At 40.4% G+C, this 22,345-nt stretch overlaps 1 protein-coding gene across 3 annotated transcripts in view; it reads left to right on the forward strand.

Annotated features, from left to right (window-relative positions):
* The first annotated feature begins 1,943 nt into the window (after positions 1 to 1,943).
* LOC146357597 (uncharacterized) overlaps positions 1,944 to 22,345 on the forward strand; it is an 80,679-nt gene continuing 60,277 nt past the window's right edge. For 2 of the 3 annotated variants that reach the window (XM_084851630.1, XM_084851637.1), the window contains exons 1-9: positions 1,944 to 2,196; positions 11,316 to 11,373; positions 15,282 to 15,425; positions 15,871 to 16,017; positions 18,058 to 18,180; positions 19,075 to 19,242; positions 19,609 to 19,794; positions 20,345 to 20,467; positions 20,873 to 20,986. In XM_084851630.1, coding sequence (XP_084707756.1) covers positions 11,329 to 11,373; positions 15,282 to 15,425; positions 15,871 to 16,017; positions 18,058 to 18,180; positions 19,075 to 19,242; positions 19,609 to 19,794; positions 20,345 to 20,467; positions 20,873 to 20,986 — 1,050 coding nt within the window. In that variant the 5' untranslated portion in view covers positions 1,944 to 2,196; positions 11,316 to 11,328. The remainder of the gene's footprint in view (positions 2,197 to 11,315; positions 11,374 to 15,281; positions 15,426 to 15,870; positions 16,018 to 18,057; positions 18,181 to 19,074; positions 19,243 to 19,608; positions 19,795 to 20,344; positions 20,468 to 20,872; positions 20,987 to 22,345) is intronic. The other variant, XM_084851640.1, reaches the window with a different exon arrangement.

The raw sequence follows: 22,345 nt of genomic DNA on the forward strand, positions 1-22,345 counted from the left end.
CTCTAGTCTTTCCCATTCTGTTGTTTTCCTCGATTTCTTTGCATTGTTCATTTAAGAAGGCCTTCTTGTCTCTCCTTGCTATTCTCTGGAACTCTGCATTCAGTTGGGTATATCTTCCCCTTTCTCCCTTGCTTTTCGCTTCTTGTAAAGCCTCATCAGACAGCCACTTTGCTTTCTTGCATTTCTTTTTCTTTGGGATGGATTTCGTTGCTGCCTCCTGAACAATGTTACGGACCTCCGTCCATAGTTCCTCAGGCACTCTGTCTATCAGGTCTAATCCCTGAAATCTATTCCTCACCTCCAATGTATATTCATCAGGGATATGATTTAGGTCATACCTGAACGGTTTAGTGGTTTTCCCAACGTTCTTCAATTTAAGCCGAAATTTTGCAAGAAGCAGCTCATGATCTGAGCCACAGTCAGCTCCAGGTCTTGTTTTGACTGACTGTATGGAGCTTCTCCATCTTTGGCTGCAAAGGACATAATCAATCTGATTTCGATATTGACCATCTGGTGACGTCCATGTGTAGAGTCGCCTCTTGTGCTGTTGGAAAAGAGTGTTTGCTAAGATCAGCATGTTCTCTTGGCAAAACTCTATTAGCTTTTGTCCTGCTTCATTTTGTACACCAAGGCCATGCCTGCCTGTTATCCCGGTGATTTCTTGACTTCCTACTTTAGCATTCCAATCCCCTATGATGAAGAGGACATCTTTTTTTGGTGTTAGTTCTAGAAGGTGTTGTAGGTCTTCATAGAACCGATCAAACTCAGCTTCTTCGGCCTCAGTGGTTGGGGCATAGACTTGAATTACTGTGATGTTGAATGGTTTGCCTTGGATTCGTACTGAGATCATTCTATCATTTTTAAGATTGTACCCCAGTACTGCTTTTCCCACCCTTTTGTTGACTATGAGTGCTACTCCATTTCTTCTAAGGGATTCTTGCCCACAATAGTAGATATGATGGTCACCTGAATTAAATTCGCCCATGCCTGTCCATTTTAGTTCGCTGATTCCCAAGATGTTGATGTTCAATCCTGCCATCTCATGTTTGACCACCTCCAGCTTACCTTGATTCATTGATCTGACATTCCAGGTTCCTAAACAATATTGTTCTTTACAGCATCGGATTTTCTTTTCACCACCAGACACATCCACAGCTGAGTGTCCTTTCGGCTTTGGCCCAGCCGCTTCACTCTTTCTGGCGCTACTTGGAAATACCCTCTGCTCTTCCCCAGTAGCATATTGGACACCTTCCGACCTGAGGGGCTCATCTTCCGGCGTCATATCTTTTAGCCTTGTGATACGTTCCATGGGGTTTTCTTGCAAGAATACTGGAGTGGGTTGCCATTTCCTTCTCCAGTGGACCACATTTTGTCAGAACTCTCTGCCATGACCTGTCCGTCTTGGGTGGCCCTGCACGGCATAGCTTATGGCTTCACTGAGTTAAGCAAGCCCCTTCGCCACAACAAGGCAGTGATCCATGAAGGGGTTCACACGCTGCCCGCCCCTCAACTCCTCAAAACCATCGAACATACTGTCACAATGCATCTGCAGAGTGTGCAAATCTATACTTTTCTTCAACATTCACACTTTCCTGCGCTAAGAAAGGGCACAGCCTCAAAGCTGTTTTCGATATGACAGCTCTTGTTTAAAGAACTTAACCCTGATATCGAGTACCATCTTGGATATAACCCTGAGAACGTGGTTATATGGCGGCAAATAGGCACGTGAAATTAAAAGCGAAATTAAGAACACCCCCGAATTAAGTAAGTACTTCCCCCTCGCCCTGCCATCAGTCACGACGACCGCTAGGTGGCGCCATGTGGTGGAAAGAATGGGCGACACACGGCTGACGGGGGCGGGGCTGACGGGGGCGGGGCGGGCGGGGCTTAGCGGTGCCGGAGCTACCTGCCCGCCGATTGGTTGCACTCTTGCCTGCGCAGGCGCCACGTACTGACGTAAGCCAGGCTCGCGCGTGCCGTCGCGTCGTCGCCCCCGTCGCGGCGAAACTCCTGGTCCGGTCATCTCGTCGGTGATATCGGGATGGCGATCCCGGCCGTCTTCTGGGCTGCCTGGAGCGGGCCGAGGCGGAGCTGGCGACGCGGCCTGTGAAGACCGGCCTCCACGCCCAGGCGCCTCCCCTTGTCTCTCCCTGCGGGGGCTGAGCGTGCTCCGGGCGCCTCCCCCTCAACCGCCAGGTGAGAGCGGCCGCTGCCGACCTCCCCCCCCCCGGGCCTGGCGAGAAAGAGGGTCGTCCAAACAGGAAGTGTTCCCCTCTTCCACGCCACGCCCCTTAAAGGGGCGCGTCGGCCTTTTCGACTTGTCCCTGACCCCAGCTAGCGCCTTATCTTAAAGGCATCCGTTGAAAAACTTCCAGAGAAGAGATGGTTCCTCAGATCCCGTCTGAGAGCCCCACTGAAATAGGCTCCCTACTTGGAGAGAAGTAGGTCTTCCTTTCCCGCCCAGCGGGGCCGCATAGGGAAAGAGGTCAGTTCCATCAGCCTGCTCCTAGGCATGTTTACTTGGAAGTCCCACCGAGTTGCGTGGTGCTGACTCCCGTGCAAGTAGGATTGCAGCCTAGTTATTAGTGAAGGATCCGTAAAACAAAACGGCCGTGTCCCCCAAATCTGTAAGGCTAACGAGCGCAACAGACGAGGGACATTTGCAGTTTGATCCTAAGCGTGTCTACTCAGGAGGAAGTGCCGTTGAGTTGAACGGGATTAACTCCTCGGTAAGCGTGCTTTGGATTGCCTTCAGAATCCTTTCTTTCACGTTTATTGTTGCTAGTCTTCACGGTGGCTGTTACCTATTGTTTCAGGATGAGGGGGGATGAAGACTGATTTGCCTTTGTGCACCCCCAGCACAGAATGCTTTAACCTAACAGGTTTGGTAGCTGAATTAAAAATTATATGCAACATTCATAGAATTACCAGTATTTAAGTCTGTGAGAAGTTACTGTTGTGAATAGGAGCTCTTAAGAATTGTTTTCATTAGCATTGAAGCCATACACACTTATCTAGAAATAAGTCCTACTGAACTTAGTAGGACTTATTTCTGAGTAGACAGAGGATTGCCTTAAAGTGGGTTATATATACCCTGCTGTGGTATGTAGAAGAAGAGTTGGATTGAAGATGCCAAGTAGTTGTTCTTTTTTGTTATCAACAAACCTGAAATGTAAATATATAATAAAATCTCCATATTTGGAGAGGAGAGGAATACAACTCCTGTCTTGTCTTCCTTAAAAATGTGCAGTAATTGGATTGTGATAAGTTCATAGAAATTAACATCTCCTTGTAGTTCTGATAAAAGATAATGGAGCACATGCTTTGCTCTCTCTTGTGCGCATGCGGTCTCTCTCTCTCTCTCTCTCTCTCTCCCCCTCTCTCGCTTTTCCTAGCAGAAGCAGATGAGTTTAAAGAGGAATTTATAGTTGGGAGGTGACAGTTGGTTTGTAGATTATAGAATTCAGAGTAAAGCAATGACCATCTGTGGATTTTGCTTTCAAATACTATGCATACATTTGAATATTATAAATAGTTCTGAGGCTCTATCACTGGCAAACTGAAGAGGAATCCCTAACTGATAAAAAGGGACAAAACTTGAATACCTCTAATCATGGATTTTCTCACTCCCCTTTCCCCATTTTTAATTAAAGGAAGCATCTTCAGGCCTTTAACCGTCGATGTACAGGGGGATGGGGAAGCAAATTTTTCCTTTGTTTAGTTTGATTAAATTCATACATAGTGAAGGAAACATTGTGAAGTTGATGGCAGTAGGCTGTCCAGTACACAATGATAAAATATCTTAAATAATTAAATTCTACTTTAACTGTAGTTACACTACTAATTGTGGTGAACTTCAAAACAAGCCATTTTTCTTTTTCAGACTGTAGTCCTATATACACTTCAGGCTAAGCACCATTGAACTCAGTAGGGCTTACTTCTGAGTAAACATGTATAGGATTGCACCATAAGTCAGTGTGTATTAAGTAGATAAGGTAATGTCCAACACTGCATGAAAGCAAAGCATGTTCATGCAATGGATCTTTCCCTTCCCCTCCTTCCCATTTCAGCCCCCTGTACTCCCAAAAAAGCCTCTCCAGAAGGTCAGAAGTATCTACCAAGCATTGTTGGCTGTATCTTATGGGGCTTCAGTGGGAGGGAATAATTGCCAAAATTGGGAACTTTAAGCAAGAGCTGTGCAAGATTCCCCCACCCAATTTCAGGTGATTCCCCCTCTCACTATAGGGGAGAGGAGAATGGAAAGATCTGCTATGTGAGCTTGGTTTCTGCTCACACAGTGTTGGATATCACTCTTAGAATTTAACTTGGATTGACTTCTTACTAAGCTTCTTGCAGCCCAATTCTGTGCAAGTAAATATGCTTAGAATTTCAGCCATTAGATACAGAAAGCATTGCTTGGTTAGATAAGACTTTTTGTCTAAAGAATTATGATTTAAGTTTTGATATTATTATTTTAAAAAATGTGGGAATATCCAATGGGCAAAACTATCTGATATTTTTCATAAAGCTTCATGAGTTATGGGGAAACACCATCTCTATGAATTTAGCAAGTATGATTCACTAGCCATGTGTAAATGTCCTGTTTTGAATATGGAATTTTGTTCATTTTGGGGAAGCATTTAGCACAAAACACTTAACGTAGAATAGAATGTAATATTCTGTTCAAGTAACTCACAGCTAGGCTTCCAAATGGTCTCCTCCCTGTTATGGAAGTTTTCCAATGTAAAAGTGTTCTCATACCAACATAGAACTGCCTCTGGTATAGTATTTGCATTTGTGATTAAACTTGCTCTTCAAATCTTAAAAAGTGACTTCACTTGTGTGCATGTGAATGTGCGGTACATTTGAGGGAAACCCCCTCGCCCCCAAAGCTATGAATAATATTGTGTGTGAAAATGGCTATCATTTTATTTATACAACAGCAAGTTTAAAGTAAATTGAGTAGATAAGTCACAACAACATTAAAGGATCTGCTGAATATATGTGATGAGAGAGGCAAATAATCCCACAGTGCAGCAAAACATTTATTATTATTACTATTTACATTTCTATACAGCCCAAAAGCTGGAGCTCTCTGGGTGGTTTATAAAGATTAAAAACATTAAAATTACAATATATAGAGATTAAAAACCATTTACATAAAAAACACATGAACAGACAGTATACACAAAAGAAACCTATCTAAAACAACTTCAAACAAACAACCATAACTATTAAATAATTATTTGCCTTAACATATGCGTACTGAGCACAGAATATGGAAATAAAGTATGCTTTTTAAAGAATGAAATGTTTCCTATGTGAATAGCACTTCTTGTGTAGGAATGTAATGCAAACATAAATAACAAGTATTCTATGTGGCTCGTAGCAACTTTTAGTGATTTAGGTTCTTGTTTAGAACCTGCAGTGCATTGTATGTCAGGCTGTCTTTGAAAATGGTCCAGACATTTCAGTTGGTATAGAATGTAGGCTGCAAGATAGCATACTAGGACTGGATGTTAGTTACGCATATTAGGTACTCTGTTCCCAGTCAGTTTCTAGACCCAATTCAGGGTTTTGAGGCCCTTCATGGCTTGGGACTTTGGGACTTGAAGAATCCCTTCTTCCCACATGTACCTTCCTGGACCCTGAGATCTTCATTTGAGGCCCTTCTTTGAGTGTCCCTTCCAGGTGAGGTATGGTGGGTAGCTACCAGTGAAAGGGCCTTTTAAGCCATGTTGTAGCTGATAACGTTGTTTTAGCTCTGTTGATTATTTATTCTATGCTCTCCATTTTCTTTGAACTGTTCTTGTTATTATTTAGTGATCCTAAGGCCTTCTGGCACCCGACCATGCCCTGACCCAGAAAAACATTAGATGCTCTGAAGAGCGCATCTAAATATATCTCTCCCATTGCTGGAAATGGAAGAGATTAATTTTTTCCTCCATCAATGGACAGCAGAAAAATACAGCAAGCCCCCCCCCCCTCCTGACTTCCACTCTGCCAGCAAGAGCTGACAGGGCATAGGAAGGAGCAGAGCCTCCGATATAGGAGACTGCACTCTGAGAGCGTAGGATTGCTCTTAGGCTACAAGTCTATACCTGCTTACTGGGGAGTATTTATTTATTTGATTTATGCCCCACCTTTCTACTACAAATGGCACTCAAAACAGCATACAAAAACAATTTAAAATAGATTAAAATAATAAAAAATTAAAATACAATAAAAACATAACAATTACAGAATAAAAACAGCACCCACCCACAGACCCACTTACAGGCCAAAGGCCGAAGCATAGGAGAGTGAGAGGGAACCGATTGAACTCAGTGGGGCTTACTTATAAGTAGACATGCTGTAAAATATTGTTACTCTGGAAGAAGGTTTTTCTTATGCCCTTGGCTTCATAAGTGGTTTCAAAGGGCTTATGCATTTCAAGCTGTTTCAATAGCAGCTGAAGCCTGGGGCACCAAAGCCTTCCTGTTACACAGTAAGCTATTCTACTTTCAATATAGCATATACAAATCTTAAGAAATCCTTTACCATGAAATGCAGGTATCATTTGAATGTTAGTGATTCTAATATAGTTTTTAAAGGTGTCAGTTGCTTACTCTAACACCTTTGGCATGTTAATTATGTTTTAAATACCTTTGATAGTTAAAGGTAAGGTGTCTTTTCCTAAAAGTATTCCAGTAACATGTGACTGGATGGGTAGGGAGTTTCCTGCTATGCTGTTCAGCTTGTTTAGTAACACTTGCCAGTCCTGAAAGTCACTTTTATCATTAACATTAATAAACACAGGGGCTTGACTAGAGACAGTTTTTAGGTAGGAGAAACAGGGACTCTGATCTAAAGCTGGGTGTAGTGAGAACTGTGTCTGCTCTGCAGCTTTTAACTTTGTTTTTTAAACAGCAGCGTCTTAGTGCTACATAAAAAGCTACTTGCTACATAAGGAGTGCTATATAAAAAGCTGTCAGAAGCAGCATTCCATGAAATATGGGAGAGCTGCTATTTACAAAAGAAAATTAAAAGCCCTGTCGTATTCATGTAAGTCTGTATACATGTTTAATGGGCCTCACTTGATTGGGGTCATTGTGAGAAGGGAAGCCCAAGCTAAATCAATGGGACAATTTCATGTAATTGCATTTCAGCATTAGGGTGTGCACAGACATGTACAAACAAGACTCAAATTGTTTTTTTTTCTGCTGTGAAGCTTCTCCTGCCTTTATCTCTCAAACAACAAGCATACTTACCTCCAAATCCTACACTAATATTTCTGTTTCTTTACTTGCTCTGCTGTGCTTCAGGTGCAGCTTTCCTCCTTTAAAAACAAATGTAAAGTACCTTGTGAACCATTTGTTTAATACTTTATTGCTTTTATTCCTCTCCCGGTGTGTTTTTTTTTTTAAACTGTGGAACTGCTTTAATGAGGTGGAGGGCATGATGTCACAAGTGCCAGTGACTCAGTGCTGTGCACAAGGTTGAATCCAGCCAGCGGAAAGGGGCTAGTGGAAGATGACATTCCTGCCCTTCCTCCCTTCAGCAGCCCTCCCCTCTCAAAGCTCTCATGGGACCCGCTGAATGGGATGGACTGTGGTGTATGGGGGTCAGGTATAGGGGAAATCAAGTGGAGCTACCTTCTGTGAGCAAGAGTGCCATTCACAGAAGGTGCCTCCATCTGAATTTTGGAGATCCCCTTTGACCCTCAGCCCCCTGCACCTTTTTTCTTGGGGTCTGGGGAGCTGCTGGGGGGAGGATGGGTAGGAAAGTTAGTTTCCACCTGTCCCCTTCCCTAGCCTTTTATCTGAATCCAACCCACAATCAGCTTCTGCTGGAAACTAGCAGCAGATTTATCGTGAGCTCAGTCCTACTGGGGCAATTGTACGTTTGATCGCGACAGGGTAACTGCATTTCCACAACACCTTGACTACTGAGTTATTCATGTGTCAAGTCTAAATAAAGCCTTCCCTGAGTGTATGTCATCAAAGAAAGAAGGCGATCTCTAAGTAAATAGGCTTTATTATGCGAATCAATCAGTCTAACAGCGATTCAGGTTACAGATCTGGTCATCTTATAGCAACCTAATGCTAAGATCCCTGATTAAGCTGGCACAGCACTAAATAGCTTGCCTAAAGATCCCTTTGAAGAATGCACAACGGTAGTAGAGAAAGTTGTTGCAAATCTGACACCAGTCTGCGGCACAGAACCTGAAAGGATTTCTTAGTCCTGCCCTCAGGGGGGATCTTTCCATAGTGACCTCCTGTGATGGGCCAGCCTTGTAGAATGCCTTACTTCCCTATGCTGCTCCTCCCTCTTGATTCTAGTCTGAGCTGTATCTGTCACACCCCCCTCCTCCCTCTTTGAGAGTTGCTGTGTTCCCACTGAAGGAGAGGTTATGGCTGGGATTTGATCCATCTGATTAGTCTGCACCTGGGAAGATACTTCCCTGTCTCTGTCTCTTGAAGCTTGCGTTTCTCCCCCACCCCTTCAACACTGTCCTTCATCTGACTCTTAAGTCCTCTTCCACAGCCTCTGTAGAGTCTGGGCCCAATCCTGACATCACATCTGTATTCACACTGAGAAGAATGTGATTTTTGCTTTCCTGAAATATTTTAGAACAGATGGAACTGATTTCTGCCAAGTGAGACTAATGATCTGTCTGGTCCAGCCTTCCCCAAACTGGGGCCCTGCAGATGTTTTGGACTTCAACTCCCATCAGCCCCAGTCATGGCCAATGGTCAGGAATTCTGGGATTTGTAGTTGAAAACATCTGGAGGGCACCAGCTTGGGGAAAGCTGTTTTAATGAGATACCAAGGATTCATTAGATAAATAAAGGATGTAATTGGTTGCTGAGCTAACAGGAACATGGATGATCTCTTTAAGCTAAAGTTCCTTAGCTAGAGATGTGAAGGCCTGGGGGATAAAAAGGTGGTGGGGAGGGTGACACACAAATAATTTGTTTAAAAAAACACTTTCCCCCCTAGGGATTTGTAGAAAATTGTGGGGGAGGGATGTTTTGTTTTTTTCCAGTTTTTTCCAAGCCTTCTCATCTCTGTACTTGGTAGATTCTATTTCTTTAACCAAGCATGTTTTTTTTCCCCCATAACAGTAGCTCTGAAAGCTATATATGGCTTTGTGGCACAAGAGGAAAGAAGTCAAGATTCATGAAATAAAAGCCATACTTTCTGTCTATGGCCCAGTTCTTCAGACTCTGGCTTATCAGTAATGGATAAGCATGCTGGTGTATATTGCATAATCACTCCTGTTTGGCTTCTCCTGCTAGCTGGAGTGGCTAAACTAACCAAGAAGTCACCAGCAAGCAAAAGCTTAGCATTATGTCTGAACAGGGATTCCTGACTTGTTGGCTCCTAACAAGGTGGAATCTGAAGCCAGTGTTTGTTCTTGGCTAATGATTCCTGGCATACTTGCTTGTGAGCAATAAGCCAGAACTCTAAGAATTAGACATGGAATAAGAATTCTGGCTTATCGTTATATGCAAACTGGCCAATGTCTGATTCTTAGAGTGCTCAAGACTTGAAGCAAGGATGATAATTTGTGAAGATGCAATCTTTCACTTGTTTAATGTTGACTGGGCCAGTTTGCATGTAACATTAAACCATGTTGGGAGTAGTAGTCTAAAACATCTGGACTACAAAGGTTGGGGAAGGCTGCCCTAGGGAGATGGGGGAGAACTGTATGTGAGCACAAGACTTTACTTTGGCTCATTCACATAGTACTAAACCATAGTTTAGCATTGTATATGAATCATTCCAAAGTGTAGGTTCCTAATTTCTTCATGCTCTGCAGAATTATGCTACATTATGAAAAACAAAACAATCATTTTCCTAATCATAGGCAGCCTGATTGTTTTGGATCGAAGCACAATTTTAGCATCTCAGAGTCGGTTTGGCCTGAGAGTTATTATGAATGGAATCGCTTGTGTGGCAAACTTTTATTGAAAGTACTACCAAGTTTCTAAGAAAATTATCAATTTTTGGCTTCATGTAAATACTGAAGTTAGTGATCCATCACATAAAAGGTTGGCAGAAATTATTGTAAGTAGCTCTTCACTCCCCCTGAAAAAGCGGGTTTGCAGTATGAACATCGTACTTGGGCGTGGTACTTGATCCTACCTTGCTACTTGATTCTCAGATGGAGGTAGTTGTGAAGTCTGTTTTGGTTTGAGTTTTTTTAAAATCAGTTCAGGGTGGTGAGTTGGCTGTGCCCACTCCTCTCCAATCAGACTACTACTGGTCAGTAATGTCAGGCAGAACATTTTCAGGTGATTATTACTAGCAAGTACATGAGATAATACGTATATGTCAATGAAATACATATATGTCTCAGTGGGAAATGAAACTAATAAGTAATGACAGTGAAACTCAAGGTGCCCCAACAACCATAGTGGAAGAGAGTTGAACTCTGTTGAAATAGATGAGTGCTTGTCCAAGTTTGGATGATCAGAGGGGGAAACATCGCAGTGTCTGTTGTTTCCTCCACCCCCGTGCGTACCGGTCAGGCAACCTGGTTACCATGATTACCCGCATCACGTCGTGGGTTGCCGTGTCATCAGCTTTGGCTATTGGCAGTATATAAATGAAATAAAAAATTATTACCCTAAAAAATTTTCCAATTCAAAATTTTCCAGAAAACCCACATCACTACTTCTGATTTGATTACTGGGATGGACTCTGCATGACTGCCTTTGAAGATGGCTTTGAAGCTGCAAGTGGTGCAGAGTGCAATAGCCTGCCCACTGGGAGTGGGCCACAGAGAACTCTTATCCTGGATCAACTGCAGTGGGTGTCTGTTTCCAGGCACAATTCAGGGTGTTGATTTTGACTTTTAAAGTCCTAAACAGCCTGCTTAGGGAACATTTGCTTCCATATATCCTCACTCTTACATCAGCAGAAGGTCTGCTCCATGTTCTGTGCTTTGCTAAAATGAAGTTCATGAGGGCTTTTTCAATGGTGTCACTAAGTTTGTAGAATGCACTTCCTCAGGAGATCCGCCTTTATGTCATTTTGGCAGATGATACATTTTTCCCTGTTCTCAGAGCTGTTTCTCACTGAATGACTGTACAGCATATGGTGTTTTTAGCTGTTGCTGCTCAGTTTTTCTCGGATTGGCTTTTAGCAGGGTTTTTAGGTTCTAATGTTTTGTGAGGATTTTAAAAATTAATGTTTTGTGTAATTTTAATGCCTTGTATACCCCTTTGAGTAGCCTTTGGGCAGAAAATGTAGCTTAAAAGTGCCTGAAATGAATAATTTGCATTGGAAATATTGAAGTAAACTAATTTCCTTGTACTCTTCTATAGCCATCTTAAAAATATGTGGAAATGGGGGAGTGGAGATGATTCAGTCACTAAATCTGGAGTAAGTACTTCTTTAAAAAAGGAAAAACAATCCTGACTTTTGTTTGAATTTTTTAAAATTGCAATTTACAATACAGTAATTCTAAGCATCTGCATTTTTACAATGAATAATTTTACTGATTCTTTTAGATATCCTTATATCTCAAATGTTTTGGTGACTTAGCATACCCAATATAATTACCATTAATTCTCAGCATCAAATAAAAACTGGGTGTCTTTTGTTCGTATTTTTTAGTGAAAAAATATCACCCCTTTCTCTGCGCGGGGTTATACATGTGTGGAGGCAAGCTTCTATTCATGTTTCCCAACCTGAATGAGAACTTTTATGCATTAATTGGTGCTGTGCATGTGGTTTCTCTTCCTGATAGGACTAGTGAACCTTTAAAGCGGGGATGGGGTGCTTATGGTCTTCCAGATCAGGAATGGGCAGAAAGTAGGTCTCCAGATGTTTTGGACAGGGGCTGCTTTGGGTTGAAGACCAAAACATCTGGAGATCTACCATCTGCCTATACCTGCTTCGGATAATGTAAAACTCCAGCTTCCCCAGCCAGCATGGCCAATGATCAGGAATGCGGAGTGTTGTAGTAGCAACATAGAGCGCCCGCCCCACTGCTTTAAAGCAAGCTGAAATCCTTCCAATTGTTTGTTTAGGAGTGGATTCACAATACTGACTGGGTGTGGGTTTAGCTTTCTTAAAACTAAGCATGGCTGCTCCACGGACACTGTGTTGCATCAGAAATAGGCACTACACGGTATTAGATGTAACTTCTCTTAAGTGAAGTACATTAAGATGAAAAATTGTTGAAAATATTTAGACTTGAGTCTAGGTAGAAGAATAGTATATATACAGTCATGTGAAAAAGAAAGTACACCCTCTTTGAGTTCTATGGTTTTACGTATCAGGACATAATAAAAATCATCTGGTCCTTAGCAGGTCTTAAAATTAGGTAAATACAACCTCAGATGAACAAGAACACATGACATATTACACCGTGTCATTATTTATTTTACAGAAATAAAGCCGAAATGGAGAAGCCATGTGTGAAAAACTAAGTACACCTTATGATTCAGTAGCTTGTAGAACCACCTTTAGCAGCAATAACTTGAAGTAATCATTTTCTGTATGACTTTATCAGTCTCTCACATCATTGTGGAGGAATTTTGGCCCACTCTTCTTTACAACATTGCTTCAGTTCATTGAGGTTTGTGGGCATTTGTTCATGTACAGCTCTCTTAAGGTCCTGCCACAGCATTTTAATCGGGTTGAGGTCTGGACTTTGACTGGGCCATTGCAACACCTTGATTCTTTTCTTTTTCAGCCATTCTGTTGTAGATTTGCTGGTGTGCTTGGGATCATTGTCCTGTTGCATGACCCGGTTTCGGCCAAGCTTTAGCTGTCGGACAGATGGCCTCACATTTGACTCTGGAATACTTTGGTATACAGAGGAGGTCATGGTCTGCAATGACTGCAAGGTGCCCAGGTCCTGTGGCTGCAAAACAAGCTCAAATCATCACCTCTCCACCACCGTGCTTGACAGTTGGTATGAGAAGCTTGTGCTGGTATGCTGTGTTTGGTTTTCGCCAAACGTGGCGCTGTGCATTATGGCCAAACATCTCCACTTTGGTCTCGTCTGCCCAAAGGACATTGGTCCAGAAGTTTTGTGATTTGTTCGGGTGCAACTGTGCAAACCTAAGCCATGCTACCATGTCCTTTTTAGAGAGAAGAGGCTTTCTCCTGGCAACCCTTCCAAACAAACCATTCTAGTTCAGTCTTTTTCTAATTGTACTGTCATGAACTTTTAACATTTAACATGTTAACTAAGGCCTGTAGAGTCTGAGATGTAACTCTTGAATGTTTTGTAATTTCTCTGAGCATTGCACGGTCTGCCCTTGGGGTGAATTTGCTGGGACGTCCACTCCTGGGAAGATTGGCAACTGTCTTGAATATTTTCCACTTGTGAATAATCTTCCTCACTGTAGATTGATGGACTTTAAATTGTTTGGAGATGGCCTTATAATCCTTCCCGGATTGATGGGCAGCAGCAACAACTGCTTCTCTAAGATCATCACTGATGTCTTTACTCTTTGGCATTGTGTTAACACCCACCTGAATGCTCGAGACCAGCAAACTCCTGAGACTTCAGCTATTATAGAGGTCACACTTGCTGATGACCAGTTAATCAAGGGCATTTGATTAGCAGGACCTGGCTCCTACTTAGCCTCTTCATACTTATGGAAGCAGTAAGGGTGTACTTAGTTTTTCACATATGGCTTCTCCATTTTGGCTTTATTTCTGTAAAATAAATAATGACACGGTGTAATATGTCATGTGTTGTTGTTCATCTGAGGTTGTATTTACCTAATTTTAAGACCTGCTAAGGACCAGATGATTTTTATTATGTCCTGATAGGTAAAACCATAGAACTCAAAGAGGGTGTACTTTCTTTTTCACATGACTCTGTGTGTGTGTGTGTGTGTTTCTATAGAGTGTGTAGCAGAAAGGAGTGTGCATGTAGAACTGCTTCCTCCATTGGAGTAAATAGGGCTGTCCTGGCTGGCAGGAGACTTCAGTATCTGCACTGGAACATTCTTTCTTCAGTAAATAGCTGTTTTTGGCCATATGTTAAAGAATTTGAGAGCTGTCTCATTCATTTATTTTTAATCAATTTTTATTGTAAGTTTCAATAAAACAAGCAGAAAAACAAGAACAACTGAAGATTTAAAAAAATCTCAAAAATAGCTACATGCTTTAAAGTCCTCAGTTTCAAATATTACAACATTCTAAAAAGGAGAAAAGAATAGATTATGCATGCATTTCAATAAAAGCAGACCAAATGCCTAAATGGGAAAGAAAATGTTTTTGTGGTGGACCTGGATGGATAACGTGATTTTTACCTTGTCCATTTGAATGGTGCCTATATACCACTCTTCCAAATGTTGCTAGTGTTGTTAGGTCTTCAAACCATTGCATTATAGAAGGTGAGCATTCATCCAGTATTGTAGTATCAGTCTTTTGGCAGTCAAGAGGGTGCAAAAAATCAATTTACGCTGACCATGTGTTAAATTCCAAGAAGCAGGTAAATAATTTAAAAGAACATGTATATCAGTAAATATTAAAGAGCATTCCTATGCAAAGTTTATCCGTTTGATAACTTCCTCCCAAAAGGAGGCAACCATTGGCATTTCCAAAACATATGATTAAAAGAAGCAAAGTTAATGCTTCTTTACACCTCCAACAATTAGCCAAGTTAGATAAACTTTTATTAAAGAGACGTTGTGGTGTCCTGTAGATCCAAAACATATTTTTGCTAAATAGGATGCAACAGAAGATCACAGACGCATCAGATACAGATGCCAAAGTGGTGGTCCATTGATTAGGCAAAATAGGATATTCCAATCCTCTGTTCCATTCCTGCTGAAGAACCTGTGTATCATATTTATTCATTGATAATAAGTATTTATAAACATGAATCGTGAGTCGATTTACCTGATTAGCTTCATTAAATGTTTCCAATAGCAAAGGGGACTCCGAGGCGGTGAAAACAGTGGGACCAAATCTAGATTCTAACAAATGTTGCAATTGCAAGTACTGCTATTCAGCTATAGCATGCAAATCAAATTTATCTTGCAAAGCCGAACATGGCAAAAACTCATCAGCAGCACCCAATAATTGATCTAAGCTAAAAATCATCTTATCCATCCAGATCCACCACAAAAATATTTTCTTTCCAATTTTTAAATCTGGATCAAACTGCAACTGATGTGACATTATACACCACACAGAGAGATGCCTCTTTTAGCTTTCTTGTTCTTATACTGAAAGATGGAAAACTTTATATTCTAATAAAATGTGAGTATTTTCTTGTCTACATCATTTCATTGTCGCAAAATTAACTTTGACATATCTAGGTTCATGGTACTTCTCAGGCAGCAAGCATGTCAGTGGCCGATTTGAGTGAACAGCTGGCCCAAACCGAACAGCTGGTAGCACAACTCAAGGAACTTGTCAAGGAAAAGGATAATGAATTACACAATAAAGAGCAACAGCTAAAGGTATTTTGTGTATATATCAAGATTTTTTGTCTATTTACAAATGAAAATGAACTTTCTAGTTATCTTGAGAGCAAGCTGCTTTTTGTAAATATTGCCTTAAAATTGTTATTTCAGACTGGGGTCTACAACGATCATAATTAGCAGGTGCAGCTTCCTTCTAGTTTATTTTAGGTTTCCATAACTTGCCAGATTTGGTTGTCACTCAAAATGCAAATGTTCCCCAAGTATGAACAGATGTTGTAGATAAATCCAGGGTTAAAATTATCCATTCCAAATTGGTAACTGTAATGTATAATTCCATATCAGGCCCTTGGAACTGTAGTTTTTTTAGTGCAAAAAACTAGACTTATATGTTCATAAATTTAAGTATTGATATATATTTAATATTTCTAATTGTACATGCAGATTGCATTTTCTCTAAAAACAAATTCTTAATAATCTTTAGGATGAAAAAGAAGCTTCTGATGCCAGAATTTCCAAATTAAAGCTGCAAAACAAAGCCAAAGTAACATCATTAACTTCACAATTAGAGGAACTTAAGAAGCAAGTATCAGGAGCTAGAACACAAGAAGGAAAACCTGAGCAAAAGAAAGTGAGTTACATCCTTAAAAATTTAGATAGACTTTAAGGCATTGGTCACAATCTTTTGATCTGTTCTCTCATTTACTATTTTTCTTAGGCTGGTATCTGGGTGGGTGATTGAACCGATGCATCAATCAGGTGCTTTGCTTGTTGTGTTTGCTTATAGTGATTCTTACTTTTGGAACGACAGGTTGCTTCTTACTGTGAGCAACTTGTCTGTGCAGCAGTGGAAACTTTGCAGTGAAAAAATGGAGGATAAGGCTATCCATGGTTACTAGTCCTGTTGGCTAAATGCTACCTCCAGTATCAGAGGCAGTATATCTATGTACACCAGTTGCTGGGGAACATATGCGGGAGGGTTCTTTTGCACTCATGTCCTGCTTGTGGGTTTTCCATGGGCAGCTGGTTGGCCACTGTGAACAGAATGCTAGACTAGATGGACCCTTTGTCTGATCCAATATGGCTCTTCTTAAGTTCTTATGAAGCTCTGGCTGGGCATGTGGCTCTCTGCTGTGTCTGCATGTCACTTGTTTGGATCCTTGTCTAAGACCCAGTTTGCATGTAATGACAATTCTTGGGTTAAACAACCCAGGAATTGTTTAACCCAGGAATTGCTGTGGCCAAGTGGGAATGAGTGCTGCCTCCCGTGCATTTGTCGATTCCACTTTCAGTCAGCAACCCAAGAACTGCATTATTATCATGACTTCTGAACCCAAGAACTCTGGGTTGTTTGGGGGTTAAACAACCCAGAGTTAACCAAACAACAAATCAGTGCTCCTGCTTGGCCACAGCAATTCCTGGGATTAACCCAGGAATTGCCGTTACATGTGAACCAGGTCTAACGGTGCAGTCCTAGGCATATTTACTAAGAAGTAAGTCCCGTTGTCTTCAGCTCCTTCCTGGTAAGGGAGCCGGTTCTCATGTCATGCTAAAACATAGTTTAGTGCGATGTGAATGAGATACAGTGAGCCTCGGCTTCGCATACTCCTCTCTCCCACTTTCCTTCCATGTGGTTTGGAGGAGGAACTTGGATGCTCTCATTTTTGTATTTCATTGACCACAGATTGCCATCTCATATGGACCTGGAACTCTTATTAGTCTTAATTATGGTTAGTTTTATACAAGCCAGCTTTAGTAACTGTGTTTTGAAGTTGGCTTGTTAGAAACTAACCATACTTAATGTTAACCACAGATAGTTTTTCAATCGAGGTGACACCACAAACTCTGGTTAAGTGGAAGTGAAAGCTTCCAAACTCCTCCTCCTGGCCATGCCTATCTCTCTTTCCACCTCATTCATGTGGTGCTAAACGATGCGTTAGTGTGATATGTAAACACTACTAAGCTCTTTAGGATTGCAGCCTAAAGTATTTATAAAGTCTAAAAAAAATTTCTAAAATACCTTTTGCTCTTAGATTTTATTACTGGAATTTTACTTTCACAGCATGCAAATAATATTTTAAAAAATTAAACTCTTTTTACTAGCACAAGCCTCATTCCAGTATTATTCAGGGAAAATAAGTTCAGGGTTTTAAATGAGCCTTTCATTTCTTTTCCTCCTAAAATAGTGATAGAGCACATGGTTTGCATGTAGAAGGTCTCAGGTTTAATAGCAGGTGATATGGAAAACTCTGGTGGAGAGCTGCTGCTAGTCAAAGTATTGGGCTAAGTCAGGGGTGGGCTGTTTGTGACCCTCCAGATGTTTTGGCCTATAACTCCCATAATTCCTTACCACTGGCTATGCTCGCTAACGCTGATGGGAGTTGTAGGCCAAAACAGCTAGGTGGACTAAGAGTCTGACCTGTTATAAGGCAGTTACTTAACATTTTAGGGCCAAAACCATAATTCTTTATTCTGAATTGGTTTTGTTCTGCAACTTATTTTATTTTCCTGTTGGGTATGTTAAAATTCTCAAGTTCTGAAAGGAATTCTAAAGCATGCTCTGTTTTTATGGCGAAAAAAAGTTTTTTATAGTATTGTCTACCTCTAATATAGATTAAATCATTCACCTTTTATTTTATTTGAGGCTAAATTTTCAAATCTATATTTTTAGGGCAGTAGAGATGGTGATCAGGATAATGCTGCTGCAAGTCGAGGAAAAATATTGGTACTTAAAAAGAAAGTTGAAGAACTGGAAACACAGAATACCCAAAGAAATGAAGAGCTACAGAAAAAGGTATCATTTTGTACAAGGGTGTAATGTTTTGTTTTAACTTGAATGTTGGCATTACTTCTAAATGTTGAGCAGCAGTTTTTTGTGAACCTTGTCCAGATCTTTTCTAAATGACTGCCAATGCATGGTGGTAGTGAAGAGCTGAAACTCTCGTATTTTCCATGAGAAGTAGAGTAAAATGCAGTGATTATTCCTCTAATTTTTGTCCAAAAGTTGCTTTATTTTTGTTTTTTTCTGGACATCTGCATTTACTGTGAAATAGCATATGAAAATGAAAATGTGTAATTTACAGCCCAATTCTAAACATTTTTACTTGAAAGTAGATCCTATTCCCAAGAAAGTGTGCATAGGATTGCAGCATTAGAGTGTTAAAAGGTTTTTCAGTATTCCAAGGGAAAGCCTCATTTGTGAATAATTGTGCTGGCTATAGAATATTAAGATTTCCTGAAATGTTGATAATATCAAAATTCCAGAGAATAAGTGGGATTTTCTGAGTTCATCAGTATCAGGCTCATTCATACCAAAATGTAAACAGTTGTAACCTTGATATTAGCAGGATCAGTATTGAGAACACAGCAGGTCAACTGACTGTTTTTCAGGCAGCTTTTTAAAATAAAACCAATAGGTGATAACCTTCTTAGTAAGACTCAAATAACTCACAAAAGTAGCAGCCTTTGTTTCTACCCATCATGGCTAGCCTGCTATCAGGCAAAAGGAACTCTGCCTTTAGAGCTTACTAAAGTTATGAGGTGTGTGAAACACTAAAAACAAAAGGTGATATCCTTAAAAGATGGAAAGTAATGGTGATAAATAAAGGTGATATCTAAGCATTAAAATCAGAAAAAAAAAAAAAGAGGTGGCAGTATATTTCTGATGAAGGCATGATTTTGTTTCCAGATGGCTGAATTAGATGCTGCACATCAGCGGGGGGCTGAAATGGATGCTATGCTTGCAGAGAAGCAAAAAAAACTAGCTGAAAAAGAAGCCTACATAATTGATTTACAGTTAGCCTGTGGATCAACTAATGATGCCAAAGAAGTACTAATACTTAACAGTGAATTAAAGGTATACTAAGCTGTGACCATTTATTTATTTATTTATTTATTTCATTTCTATACTGCCCAATAGCTGAAGCTGTATGTATGTATGTGGGGTGGGGGTATACACACAGATAGATACACACACATATACATATAACTGCTGTTTTACTTATCACTGACGGGTGTTCATCTGCAGGTGTGGTAGCTTCCTCAATATGCTGAGAAGCATTCACAAAATCACAAGCCTTTAATTCTGCTGGAATAATATCTTTTCTTTACTGCTGCTGCTTTTAAAGTAAACCAGATAAATATTTAGTTGAGCCTGTCATTAATCCTAACTGGATGATTTTCATGCTAGTGTTCTAATTGTCTTGTTTTGTGAACTTCAAAGAATCAGCTTTCTATAAAAGAGGCTTCATTGCAGAGTATGGAAATACTAGTACAGAACCTTACCAAGAAAGTTGGAGACAGTGAAGAAAGATGTAGCCTCCTCCAAGAACAAATTGAAAATCTTAAAAGCCTTCAGAGTAAAGAGAAGGAGCGCTTCCAGGAAAGAGAAGCCATGTATACACAAAATGTAAGCTGGTCTTAGTAATAATGATCAATTCTTTGATGTTTAGGATTTGACTTCTAATAAGGAAAGAAATAAAACTGATGAATAGATTTTCTCAGTGAAAATAATTGAGAGCTGAAATAATTCAGAATATTTTCCTGAATATGTTAAATGATGGAATTTATAGTATTGAGGGATTCTGAAAAATACATACTTTTCCAGACACTTGAGTTTTTTGCACAGTAGTTGTGTCATTGTTGCTCAGTTGTTTCAGAGAACCTAGATGTCTTTCTTCAAGGTAGGACCACTTGTCCTCATCAGTGGCCTTTGATACCAATTCTTGTTCATTAGATTTTTTGTTTCGTTTTTCTGTAAGATGGCAGACACTATTATTAAAACAGATGTGTTATATTGTGGAGTACCGTGGAGCAACTTGTTTTCAATCAAAATTACATTGTTTAAATTTCACTAGAGTTTTACTGGCCACTAAGATTTGAGCAGTTGACAATTCAATCAATCTGGCGTTTCTGTTTATGGGCCTATTTTCTAGAGACTGTTTTGTTTTGTTTTTTAGATCCGTATGTTTCAGAATATTATCCAGGAAAAGGAAAAGGAACTTATGGAACTGGCCCAGAAACATGAGCAAGAACTCTTTAAAATGGCCGCAAAATCTGATGCTAGTGCTGATCTAGAACAGGTAAGGAAAAGGTACTGTAGTTCAGTGGTAGAGTCTGATTTTCTGGATCCCCAGCTAAAGCACCTCATATGCTGTTCATTACAAAATGTATATGGGCCTAGGGTGAACTGTACAGGGGCTTGGTGGGAATGAAGAGAGACCTTTTGTGATCTCAGGGCTTGAGGTTCCCAGCCCTGAGATGCTGAAAACTGTGGCTTTTATTGTTAACACTTCTGGGGTAGATGACTCATTGAACTGAGTAGATATCAAGTTGCTATTTATATCCTATAAATGTGGAATTTAATTTTATGAAGGGTTTGGAGAGGGTAGGGATATGAGAAGACAGAATGGGGTAATGGAAATCTTCACTGCTAGAAAGAAGTGTCTCGTCCATTACATAAAATGAAAATCTTTTATCCTTAACAGTTACTGAAAGCCTTGAAACAGAAGCTACACGAAAAGGAGGAAGTGATGCTAGGAAGGATGCAGGTGATAGTCATGTTGCAGCAAGAACTAGATGGCAAGGACCAGCAGCTAAAAGTAAGGAACAGAGTACAAGGACTAGTCAAAATAAGTATAGGCAAATATTCAGGCTGTGTAAGCTGTTACAAAATATGGCATTTGTAGGCCTAGATCAGAGTTTATTTGGTTATATTTGACTAATAGTCCTAGGTATCTTGTGTTGTAGTATCTTATGTAGTATTGATAGATTTTATGTGGATTATACTCTTATTACTGCTTTGGGGACATGTAGGTAAAAAAAAAATGCAGAAATTGGAAATCAATAAATACCATGTTATAAACAAAAATAAAACCAGAAGAAGGAAAAGGCCAGGCAATAATAAAAGACTACCTTTGACAATGAAAAATGCAGTGATAGCACTTATTAATTACTTAAATTCTTTCAAATTGTACATGGTTCCTAGTTAATGGTTGAGGTAGTGCTAAAAAAAGAAAAGAACCCTAAGCAAATAGTAAAATAATTACAAACGCTGACATTAAACAGCAAAGCTTGTCTTTCATACCTGACATGGTAGCCAGACTCTGAAGAGCAGCTTAGGCTTGTGTTGAGGCTTTATTATCTATTTGTTACATTTATATACCACCTTTTCCTCCATGGCGCCTGAGGCAACATACATGATCCTCTTCCTCCTCTCCTTTTTATCCTAACAACAACCCTGTGAGCTAGGTTGGTCTGAGAGCCAGTGACTGGCTCAAAGTCACTCAGTGAGCTTCATGGCCAAGTGGGGACTTGGAATCCGGATCTCCCAAGCCCCAGTCTAACACTCTAACCACTACATCGCACTGGGTCTCACACAGGCTTATTCACAAGGAGCTTGTGGTAAGTCAGTGCATTTTTTCCTTGCTTTCCTTGAACAGCGGACTCACCCATGCCATGTCACACACTACTTTTGAAAACTCCGGTTTCAAAAGCAGTTTGCCATGAGGTTCGTTGTGGTGGTGGCTCCTGACTAAAGTGTCCTTGGGCTCATGGATGCTTTTTTATGAGGATTTTTTGGGGGTGGGGGTGGGGATCCTGGCCAGAATATTTGTTTTAAAAATTTAGCCCATCCTTTATCCTAACTGATTCCAGGGCGTTCTACAACGATACAAGTACAATGCAATCAAAACAGTGCACCACAATGCATCCAGACATAATACAACAATAGAATTAAGAGGCAACAAGACCATAAAAACTACCAAGCAGAATCAAGACAATCAAACCATTTCAAATGTATGGGCAACTGGCAGCCAAACCTTAAGCATTCAAGGTGGCTTGAGTCCTGAGTGGTTTGGGAACATCCTACCTCCTGCCCTGGGGCCTCCAGTTATTTCTGGAATAGGATCTGCTGTAGTGCAACCAAGTCCTTCAATTCTAGAAATTATTCCACACTAGCC

This window comes from Heloderma suspectum, chromosome 1, assembly GCF_057233095.1.
Source record: "Heloderma suspectum isolate Gila_16-S chromosome 1, 16-S_ref, whole genome shotgun sequence".
NCBI lineage: Eukaryota > Metazoa > Chordata > Lepidosauria > Squamata > Helodermatidae > Heloderma > Heloderma suspectum.